The sequence below is a fragment of the Cervus elaphus genome, chromosome 4 (genome assembly GCF_910594005.1).
Source record: "Cervus elaphus chromosome 4, mCerEla1.1, whole genome shotgun sequence".
NCBI classification, from domain to species: domain Eukaryota; kingdom Metazoa; phylum Chordata; class Mammalia; order Artiodactyla; family Cervidae; genus Cervus; species Cervus elaphus.
The window spans coordinates 61294025-61306185 of NC_057818.1; the positions used below are offsets into that span (position 1 = coordinate 61294025).

Sequence of the window (12161 nt, forward strand, 5' to 3'; positions counted from 1 at the left end):
TCTTGTTTTGAGGTGGGTCTCTTGTAGACAGCATATATGGGGGTCTTGTTTTTGTATCCATTCAGCCAATCTTTGTCTTTTGGTTGGGGCATTCAACCCATTTACATTTAAGGTAATTATTGATAGGTGTGGTCCCGTTGCCATTTACTTTGTTGTTTTGGGTTCACGTTTATACAACCTTTCTGCATTTCCTGTCTAGAGAAGATCCTTTAGCATTTGTTGAAGAGCTGGTTTGGTGGTGCTGAATTCTCTCAGCTTTTGCTTATCTGTAAAGCTTTTGAGTTCTCCTTCATATCTGAATGAGATCCTTGCTGGATACAGTAATCTAGGTTGTAGGTTATTCTCTTTCATTACTTTCAGGACGTCCTGCCATTCCCTTCTGGCCTGGAGGGTTTCTATTGATAGGTCAGCTGTTATCCTTATGGGAATCCCTTTGTGTGTTATTTGTTGTTTTTCCCTTGCTGCTTTTAATATTTGTTCTTTGTGTTTGATCTTTGTTAGTTTGATTAATATGTGTCTTGGGGTGTTTTGCCTTAGGTTTATCCTGTTTGGGACTCTCTGGGTTTCTTGGACTTGAGTGGCTATTTCCTTCCCCATTTTAGGGAAGTTTTCAGCTATTATCTCCTCGAGTATTTTCTCATGGCCTTTCTTTTTGTCTTCTTCTTCTGGAACTCCTATGATTCGAATGTTGGGGCGTTTCACAGTGTCCCAGAGGTCCCTGAGGTTGTCCTCATTTCTTTTGATCCTTTTTTCTTTTTTCCTCTCTGCTTCATTTATTTCCACCATTTTATCTTCTACCTCACTTATCCTATCTTCTGTCTCTGTTATTCTACTCTTGGTTCCCTCCAAAGTGTTTTTTATCTCATTCATTGCATTGTTCATTTTTAATTGACTCTTTTTTATTTCTTCTAGGTCTTTATTAAACAATTCTTGTATCTTTTCAATCTTTGTCTCCAGGCTATTTATCTGTAACTCCATTTTGTTTTCAAGATTTTGGATCATTTTTATTATCATTGTTCTAAATTCTTTTTCAGGTAGATTCCCTATCTCCTCCTCTTTTGTTTGACTTGGTGGGCATTTTTCATGTTCCTTTACCTGTTGGGTATTTCTCTGCCTTTTCATCTTGTTTAGATTGCTGTGTCTGGAGTGGGCTTTCTGTATTCTGGAGGTCTGTGGTTCCTTTTTATTATGGAGGATTTACCCAGTGGGTGGGGTTAGACGATTGGCTTGTCAAGGTTTCCCGGTTAGGGAAGCTTGCGTCAGTGTACTGGTGCGTGGAACTTGATTTCTTCTTTTTGGAGAGCAATGGAGTGCCCAGTAATGAGTTTTGAGATGGGTCTATGTGTTAGGTGTCACCTTGGGCAGCCTGTATGTTGACATTCGGGGCTATGTTCCTGTGTTGCTGGAGAATTTGCGTGGTATGTCTTGCTCTAAAACTTACTGGCTCTTGGGTGGTGGCTGGTTTCAGTGTAGGTATGGAGGCTTTTGGACGGTCACTTATTGCTTAAAGTTCCATGTAGTCAGGAGTTTTCTGGTGTTCTCAGGTTTTGGGCTTAAGTTTCCTGCCTCTGGATTTCAGTTTTATTCTTCCTGTAGTCTCAGGACTTCTCCAACTATACAGCACTGATAATAAAACTTCTAGGTTAATGGCGAAAAGATTCTCCCCTGTTAGGGACACCCAGAGAGGTTCACAGAGTTACATGAACAGGAGAAAAGGGAGGAGGGAGATAGAGATGAGCAGGAGGAGAAAAAGGGGGACTCAAGAGGAGAGAGACAGATCTACGCAGCTGTCTGTTCCCAGAGTGTTCTCCGTATCTCAGACACCTACAAGGATTCACAGAATTGGATTGGGAAGAGAAGGGGAAAGGAGGAAATAGAGGTGTTCTGAGGTAGAAAACAGAGAGTCAAGATTGGGAGAGAATAATCTTCGGTTTAAAGATAGGGCTTCTCTTTTTTTTTTTGGTAAGGTTATAGTGTAGTGAAAATGAAAATGAAGAGTAGTAGAGGAGTACTAGAGGACTTTAAAAGAAATAAGAGAAAAAGAAAAATAGAAAATAAAAGAGAAAACGGAAAAGAAAAAAAGAAGAAAAAAGAAAAAAAAGAAAAAGAAAAAAAAGAAAAAAAAACAAAAAAACAAAAAAAAAAAAAAAAAGAAAGAAAGAAAAAAAAAAATTTTTTTCCCCCTTAATTAAAAAAATCGTAAAAATCTATGTAAATGAAAGTTAAGGAGTAATGGGGGAGTAATAGGGAATCTTAAAGGAAAATAAAAGAGAAAAAATAAAAAAGAAAAAATATAAAAAGAAAAAAAAAAAGTAAAAATATATCTAGGAGTTTCTCTGGAGCTGTTGCGGTCAGTGTGGGTTCGGCTCAGTTTCAGATAGCTCCTCGTTCCAGCTTACACTTCTCGATATCTACAGGGCCCTTCCGGTGAAGTCGGTGTTTTCTACAGGGATTTTAATCTGTTGCACCAGTCCCTTCTGAAGCGGTTCCCTTTGTTTATTTGGCTTCTGTTTGCCGGTCTCTTCAGAGCCTCATTTCCGCCCTGACACAGGCGGGCGGAGGTGGACTCTTATTCAGTTAGCTAGCTCCGTTGCGCTGCTGGGAGGGGCTGACGCTGCGGGGATGGGCTGGCGCTGCGGGGCGGGGCTGACGCTGCGGGGAGGGGCTGGCCCTGCGGGGGCGGGCTGGCACTGCCGGGAGGGTCTGACGCTGCTTTCTCCGTCTGCGCTGCTCAGGCTCCCGGCTGTTCTATATGGAGCGCGCCCCGCGCTGCGCCAGGTTCCAGCCCTCGGGTGTTACACAAAAGCGCGGAAGGAAAAGCTGCGCCTGCTCTCTGTGCCTTCCCCGTCAGAGCGGTCCAGGCAGCGAGGGGCTTGATGGGCGCACTATCCCCAGGTGTGGCGCACTCACTCCCTTCCGCGGACCCAGTCTCAGTTTCCGCTGGCGCCAGTCGGGTGCGCGCGCCTTCCGCCCTCTGCGTCCCCAGCCCCAGTCCCCGCCCGCGCCGGTCGGGTGCCTGCGCCCTGTGTCTCGCCGCGACCTTCCCCTCCCCCCTGCCTCCTGCCTCCGGCGGGGCTGGGCGGGTCCGCAGCCTGCGACCTCTTCTTGGGACTTTCTCCGTCCCTTTGTTCTGCGAACGGCCGGCAGTGTGTTCCGGCCGGTTAATTTTCTCTCTTTTGGTCTCCCACAGTTCAAGTTGGCACCCCACAGAAGCTCCCTCCGATTGTCCTCAGGGCACTCAGGCCCGGACCCTAGCCCAAGCAAGGCCACCTAAGACTCCCTCCCCAGGACGGGTCTCCGTCCTTAGCTCTTTTGTCTCACTTTTTATCTTTTATATTTTGTCCTACCTCCTTTCGAAGACAATGGTCTGCTTTTCTGGGCGCCTGATGACCTCAGCTAGCGATCAGAAGTTGTTTTGTGAGGTTTGCTCTGCATTCAGTTATTCTTTTGATGAATTTGTAGGAGAGAAAGTGGTCTCCCCGTCCTACTCCTCTGCCATCTTGGCTTCTCCTACTTCGTTTCTTCTTCCACACATGTTCATCTCAAGATCGAGGAGTATCAAAGAAAAGAAGGGATTGAAACTGACTCTGGAGGACCTTCCCAGTTACAAAAGCCTTTCTGAGCCTTTTCCTTTATTCTCCTAGACCTTCCCTGAGTTCAAAAGAGCAGATTCAAAGTTACTAATACATAAAAAGATCATAAACCATGATCAAGTGGGATTTATTGCAGGGATGCGAGATTTCTCAATATCCACAAGTTACTCAGTATGATACACCACATTAACAGTTGAAGACTAAAAACCATATGATCATCAATAGATGCAGAAAAGGTTCTGACAAAATTCAAGTGACATTTATGATAAAAACCCTTCAGAAAGTCAGCACAGATGGACCCTACCTCAACATAATTAAGCCTGTGTATGTCAAACACACAGCTAACATCAAACTCAACAGGGAAAAACTGAAAGCACTCCCCTTAACAACATGAATAAGACAAAAATGCTCACTATTGCCACTTTTATTGAACATATTTTTGGAAGTCCTAGCCACAACAATCAGAGAAGAAAAAGAAATAAAAGGAATTCAAATTTTTTTTTTGGGAATTCAAGTTTTAAAAAATAAAAAAGAAGTAAAACTGTCAGTATGATGCTACACACAGAAAATCCCGAAGATGCCACCAGATGACTACTAGACCTCATCAATGAACACAGTAAACTTGTTGGGTAACTAAATATATAGAAAACTGTTCATTTCTATACACTAAAAATGATATATCAGAAAGCAAAATTAATGAAACAATCCCATTCACCATCTCATAGAAAAGAATAAAATTTTAAGGAATAAACCTACCTAAAAAGTCAAAAGAACTGTACTCATAAAACTATAACATGCTGATGGGCTGATCCCAAAGATGACACAAACAGATGTAAACATATACCATGTTCTTGGATTCAAAGAATACTGTCAAAATGACCATACTATCCAAGGCAATCTACATATTCAATGCAACCCTTATGAAATTAACAATGACATATTTCATAAAACAAAGAAAAATTTAATTTGCACCAAAATACAAAAGACTCTGGTATCTAAAATGATCTTGAGAAGGAAGAACAGAGCTGGAGGAATGATGTCCCTGACATCAGACTATACTACAAACTTACAGTCATCAAAGCAATATGATAATGGCACAAAACAGAACACAGATCAGTAGAACAGGATAGAAAACCCAGAAATAAACCAATTTACTTATAGTCAATTATTCTATAACAAAGGAGGAAAGAATATAGAATGAAGAAGTCTCTTTAATAAGTGATGCTGGGATAAATGGATAGTTACATGAAAAAGAATGAAATTACAACATTTTTTAACACCACATACAAAAATAAACTCAAAATGTATTAAACATCTAAATGCAAGACCAGATACTATAAAATTCATAGTGGAAAACAAATGCAAAACATTGACATAAATGTCAGCAAAGTTTTTTTTGGATCTCTCCTATGGTAACACAGACATCTCTCTCTCATGGTAACACAAGCAAAATCAAACAAATGAGGCCTAATTAAATTTAAAATCTTTTTGCAAAGCAAAGGAAACCAAAAAGAGAACAAAAATACAACTTATGGACTTGGAGACTATATTTGTAAATGATGCTACCTATACGGGATTTATTTCCAAATATACAAACAGTTCATACAGCTTAATATCAAAACAAACAACCCAATCAAAAATTGGGCAGAATATCAAAAGAGATATTTCTCCAAAGGAGACAAACAGACGGCCAGCAGTCACCTGAAACAATGTTCTAGGTCTCTACTTATCAGAGAAATGCGAATCAAAATCACCTCACACTGGTCAGAATGACCACCATCAAAAAGTCTACAAACAATAAATGCTTGAGAGGGTGTGGAGAAGAGAACCCTCCTACACTGTTGGAAGGAACATAAATTGGTACTGCCACTTTGGAGAATAGCATGGAGGTTCCATAAAGAACTAAAAATAGAGCTATCACATGAACCAGCAATTCCAATCCTGGGGATATACCCAGAAAGGATGAAAACTAATTCAAAATGATACATGCACCCCAATGTTTTTAGCAGCACTGTTTATACCAGGCAAAACATGGCAGCAACCTAAATGTTCACTGACAGACAAAGGGATAAAGAATATGTGGTACACATATACAAGGGAATATTGTGCAGTGGAAGTGGCTCAGCCATGTCCAACTCTTTAAGACCCCATGGCCTGCAGCCCACCAGACTCCCCTGTCCATGAAATTCTCCAGGCAAGAACACTGGAGTGGGTTGCCATCTCCACAACATAAAACACAACGAAGTAATGCCTTTTGCAACAATATAGACAGACTTAGGGATTATTCTAAATGAAATCAGACAGAGAAAGACAAATATCATAGGATATTATATGTTGAACTGAAATAAATGATACAAATGAACTTATTCACAAAATAAACTCACCAGCATAAAAAACAAACTTATGCTTACCAAAGGGGATAGTGCAGGATGGTGGCAGGGGCAGGAAAGGGAGAGATAAATTAGGAGTCTGGATATACACAAACTAATATATATACAAAATAAACAACAAGAACCTACGATACAGCTCAGGGAACTATATTAAGTATCTTGTAAATTTCTGTATACCTGAAACACAACATTGTAAATTAACCAAACCTAAAAAGTGGAGAAGGAAAAGGCAACCCACTCCAGTGTTCTTGCCTGGAGAATCCCAGGGACAGAGGAGCCTGCTGAGCTGCCTTCTATGGGATTGCAGAGTTGGACACAGCTGAAGCGATTTAGTATGCATGCATGCATGCATGCACTGGAGAAGGAAATGGAAACCCACTCCAGTGTTCCTGCCTGGAGAATCCCAGGGACAGAGGAGCCTGGTGGGTTGCAGAGTTGGACACGACTGATGCAACTTAGCAGCAGAAGCAGTAGCATAGCCAAAAAGAATGGTTAAAACAAAAACAAAAACATCCCTTGTGGAAATGTTCAAACTATGTTTCACAAGGGTGTAAAAACTACTAAATGGGGGAAGCAGTCTATGAAACAAGACATGTTGACAAAACTGAATACCGACCAGCAAAAGAATTTACTTCGAACATTATCTTACACTATAGACAAAAATGAACTCAAAATGGTTCAAAGACCTAAACCTAAGTCCCAAATGTATAAAACTCCTAGAAGTAAACGTGTAGGAAATGTTTCTGGAAATTGGACCCACAAATGATTTACCAGATATAACACCAAAACCACAGGCCACAAAATAAAATCAGATATTAATATATTGAACTATATCAAAATTATAAACTACTGTGCACTAAAGTGCAGTGAGTTTGAAAAGACAATCAACAGTAAAAGAGAAAATATGTGGAAATCATATATCTCATAGTAAATGAGTACAAAGAATATATAAAGAATTTTAAGAGCAACTGATCACCAGTTCCACCATAGGGACCATTCCCCAATCAACCATCCAACGCATTGCAAATATGAAACACAAACACTAAGAGTAACACAGAAATTTGAACTCAATGATAAAATAAAAAAATACTTAAAATGAACAGAACAACAGTGCAGCCAATAGCCTCATAGATATGAGAATGTGAACTTGGACAAAGCTGTCCCGGGAAAAATTCCCATACCATTTACAGAGGCTAAAATATACGGTCCTTGATATACATGAACAACAGTGTCACGGTGCCCTGACAGAGTCTCCAAAGCCAGAAAATAGCCTGGAGAGATGTATCAGGCTCTCGTGATACTTTCTCTCTCATAATCCTAGAACATACTGACCACTCTACTGGATAGCTTCAAGTGGTGACTTTGAACAGAGCAAGAAAATAACATTAAGAATAGTGTCTCCATCACAGTTTTCTGTTACCTAGTAAATCCACTCCACAGAGACTCACCAGAGGCTGCCAATTAAACACAGGTGGATTATCACAGTAAGGAAACTAGATAAAATTTCAGACCCTCAGGAATATATTTCAAAGAAATTTAAGAGGTAAAATGATACAAAGTAAGGAGAATGTAACCTTGGGAACAGTTGACATTCCCAGACTGGGTAGAGCAGTACAATAGTAAAAATAATACAACACGAAAGTCAGATATTACAGGATCTTGAGATGGGACCATGTGCTCGACCTACAGGTGGCAAGCTAAGAGCCCGCAAGATTCACATATGCTCCCCTTGTAGGATCTAGCATCAAAAAGACAATCTCTCTACCCACTCTCCTTACATCTTCCTAAGTAACAGACACAAAGGAGTCAATCCACCAGACTGTCCCACTCCTAAACAGAAAAAAACAGCCCTTTTGACATACTCATTTTTCTTTCTATGTTGTATCTTTGGCTATTTTTACATCACCCCCCACTGTCCAGAGCTTTTCCTTGTGCTCCAATGTGGAGATAATATTCAGATCAGAAACAGAAATTCTGGGACTCCCCTGGTGATCTGTGAATAAGACGCTGCACTTCGAATGCAGGGGGTGCAGGTTTGATCCTTAGTCAGGGAACTAAGATCCCACATGCAGAATGGTGTAACCAACAAAAAGTAAATGAACAAGCAAAACAAAAAAAATAGATATTCAGGGTTATCAGAAGAAAGAAATCTAAAGTACTGTGGATATTTTTAAACACTGAGTCAAAAGTCAAAAGGTAAAAAATAGAAAATCGGCTTTTTTGGTGTTTTCTTTTAACATTTGCCAGTGAGCTTTGTACATAATTAAGCTCTGGGACAACCTCACATGTGACATGAGACAGACACAGCATCTGAAGAGGGTCAGTTTAACCTTGTGAAGCTGTGTCATGCCCGAGTCATCAGAACTCTGAGATGAAAGACATCAGGGCCTCCCAAGGGGCACACAGGGAAAATGCAGATACCCAAGGGCAGCTCTGGAAGCATGTCATCCTCACCCACAGACAGCAGGTTCCTGTAGGTCTCCAGCATCACATCCCTGTACAAGGCCCTCTGAGCAGGGTCCAGGAATTCCCACTCCTCCTGCGTGAATTCGATGGCCACATCCTCAGAGGTCAGTCGTTCCTGAAATGAAACCACATGTCACCAAAAGGGCCATGAAAAGTTCTCATTTTCATGCAAAAGAGAAAGGGTATTTAAGGGGTAAGGATTGACTGGATTGAAGTATGTGTTCTAACAGATCCATGCAGGGGTATCTGGAGAAATCATGGATCTCTAATTTTAATTTCTTATGCTTTTTCGTAAGACCTTATGAGAGCCTCCCATTAATATGGATTTTTCATCATTCTTCAAAATCCATGAACTATATATAAATAAAACTCAACACTGTATTGGCTATACAGAAGTGTCAGATATTATGTTCTAACCAGTGAGTGCAATTCATTATCCAGATGAGGTACAGCATGAGTGGTGTCTTCAGAGATGATGAAGCCACAGCACTTTTAATGAAAAGGTCAAATTTTTCACTTATGACGGTAATAGCAGCAAGGATCAAAAGTGTCTGAAGGCTTCTTGTTACTCTAAATTACTGCAGTATTACTCTAAACATTAAATAAGTACTTTACAGGCAAGAACCTGTCATCAATATAATAGTTCATTGAAGAACGATCTGTTCCCACCTTACAGAAGAAAAACTGTGTCACAGACACACTGAGAAACTCGACTCAGATCAAGAAGGTAACAACTGTTACACGAAGCATCTGAACTCAGAGGCTTGGGCTCAGCAGCTGAAGCTTAAGTATCTAACAGTTAAGTAATATGGAGAACATTAAAAGTCCTTTGACACAGGGCTCCTAAAGAAAACTTGAAAGAAGTCCAAGGTGAGCCTCCTCCCTGCCCCTCTGTCTTCTCTGCAGGGGGAGCAGCTCTCAGGCCCCGGGCCTTCATCCCCTGAAAATGGACGCCTGCGCCGAATTCGTCTCCACCCCGTCCCTGATCGGGAGAACCTCCCGCCTGCTGAGTGATCACTGTCCGCGGTGGTGAAGGACCGGAGACACTGACTGATGAGGGCCACGGCAGCGTGGCAGCCCCGGGTCCCCGGACCATCTCACACATTCCTAGCCACAGCTTCCAAACCAGCGCCATTTCAAGGGACTTTGACACAGAAGCCAAGTGCCCTGGAGCTGGAGCTGCCAGAGCAGGGGAGGCTGGGTCCAGGGCTGGAGGTGGGACCGTGTGCGGGAGCGTCATCACTGCTACCCAGGAACCCTTCTCTGAAACAGCAGCTCGTCTGTGCCCTGGGCTTGGCCCTCTCAAAGGCCATGGGGCTCTTTGGCCTGATGGTGGTCTAGCTCATCTTCCTCACGACGTGAAGGAGCTGCTTCCACCTCCCACAGTTCTTTCTCCTGTGTCTGCCCTGTGTGTTCCCTTCCCTGTAACTCCCCAGGCAGCCTGGGGACAGTGGTGGGCTCAGGGTTTGACAGAAGGAAAGCAAATAAATCTTGCATTAATGTGAAAAAAAAAAGTCCAAGCTGAACAATGTGGAATGGCATGAAAGGTCATTACAGACATGCATACAGAAACACAACTGTTAGCAACTTACTACTTAAAACACTAACAGGATTGTTTAGAGAATTTTCAAGGCCACAGATTATACTGATAACATAATTTCAACTGAAAAAAAAGGTAATGTGTAGTTTTCAAATCATGATGTCTTCTATCTAAACCACAGACTTGCACATGCATGCATATATATCCATAAAAAATTAACTGAAATGAGAGGATTCGTCTCTTGATGAATTTTGGACAATTTTATATCATCCTTTTATTCACATGTATTTCAGCATGTTTCAGATGATAAAAATGTATCCTTTGTACTCAGCTGAATTTGTCACCAGGATTCTATACTAGCCTACCAAAAGAAAACTGGTAAAAACATTTTAAAAAGAAGAATACTTGAACTCAATTCATAATAAAATTAACATATACAAAAATACAAATATAATTTTATCCATTTAAATTTACATAGCAAGGCATTAACAGAAGCCAAAGACTTTCTTTCCTTTTTTTCCCATTAATAAAACAGTGATTTGAAATTAGAAGAGTCATTAGATTATGACAAAAAAATTATCACAATACTAAAGTAAAATATAGTAAAAACTTTTAATTCCTGGAGAATTAAAAATCATGGCAAAAAAGAATATGGAAAAAATATAGTTATTAAGCAAGACAATCTCAAGAAACATCAGGATGGGAAGGAAACATTCAACACATTCCTTCTGAAATTACAGTGGCATGAAAGGAGCTGTCCAGGGTGCCTGTCTTTCACCAGGATAGGATGCCCATGAGCAGGGGCCACTAGAAGAAGTAACAGGAGGAAAAACACAGGGCAAGAGACACAGAGTTTGTCAGAGAGTTGAAACAGGTAGTACTCACTAACCTAAGGACATGGAAAGCTGAAAAGGGAAAGGATGGGAAAACACAGTCCATCCTAAGGAGAGCAGGGGAGACTTATATCAGACAAAATAAACTGAAGAAAAAACAAGTGCAATGAGATAAATATTGTATCATGATAAAATGGTCAATTTACCAAAAAGCTGTAACAAGTAAATATATATATACATGTAACATTAGATATCTCAGACAAATGAAGCAAACATTAAGAGAAAGGAAGACAGAAATAGTGGCACAGGAATAGTACAAGATTTCAACGCTCCAGTTGAACAGGCATGTACAGATCACATGGCCCAACAAAAGTATAAAACACATGCATCTCAAGGACACATAAAACATTCTCTATGAGAGACCACATGTTAGCTCAAAATTAACAATTTTAAGAGACTGATACTATAAAAGTATCTTCCCTAACAACAATGAAATAAACACAAGTAAACAAGAAAATTCACCAAATGTGGACATTAAACGACTCACTCTGACACCACAAATGGGTCTAAGAAAGTATCACATGGAAAATCTTAAATAGATGGATGAAACAAAAAGACAACATTACAAAATTTATAACACACAGAAAAGACTGTACTAAAAGGAAAGTGTGAACTGTTAAATGCTTACAGTAAAAAAGAGAAAAGATCTTAAATCTGAAATCTATTTTTAGACCTCTAGGAACCAGAAAATGGAAAACAAACTAAAGTTTGGCAGAAGGAAACAGGTAAATAAGAAATATTAAACCAGAGGTAAAATAGAAAGTAGAAAAATATAAAAATCAACAAACCAAGAGTTGATGTTTTGAAAGAACTGTATAGGAAAACCCCCACCTAATCTAAGGAAAAGAGAAAAAAAGATTCAAATAACAAAAAACAGATATGAAACAGGAGTGATTACAACTGAGGTCAAAGAAAGTTTCTAAAGATAAGGAAGTACTATGAGACCAATAATGCCTACAAATGACAGTATATAGGAGATATTGGCAAATTCGCAGAAACATACAAACTATTTTACTTTTTAAGAAATTTAAAAAATTGAGAAGTGTTGAAAGTGAAAGTGTTAGCCACTCAGTCATGTCTGACTCTTTGTGACCTCATGGACTATAGCCCACAAGGCTCCTCTGAATTTCTCCAGACAATAATACTGGACTAGCCAGCCATTCCTTTCTCCAGGGAATCTTCCCACCCAGGGATAGAACCTGGGTGTCCTGCACTGCAGGCAGACTCTATGATTTCAGTCACCAGGGAAGCCCATTATAACTAGAGAGATTTAAAAAGT

General features: G+C 40.3%; 1 protein-coding gene and 1 pseudogene across 6 annotated transcripts in view; one reads left to right on the forward strand and one right to left on the reverse strand.

Annotated features, from left to right (window-relative positions):
- LOC122689958 (zinc finger protein 347-like) overlaps positions 1–12161 on the reverse strand; it is a 43715-nt gene that overhangs the window by 8071 nt on the left and 23483 nt on the right. For all 6 annotated transcript variants that reach the window (XM_043896851.1, XM_043896842.1, XM_043896861.1 and 3 more), the window contains one exon: positions 8438–8564. In XM_043896851.1, coding sequence (XP_043752786.1) covers positions 8438–8564 — 127 coding nt within the window. The remainder of the gene's footprint in view (positions 1–8437; positions 8565–12161) is intronic.
- LOC122691434 lies at positions 9342–9790 on the forward strand (annotated as a pseudogene).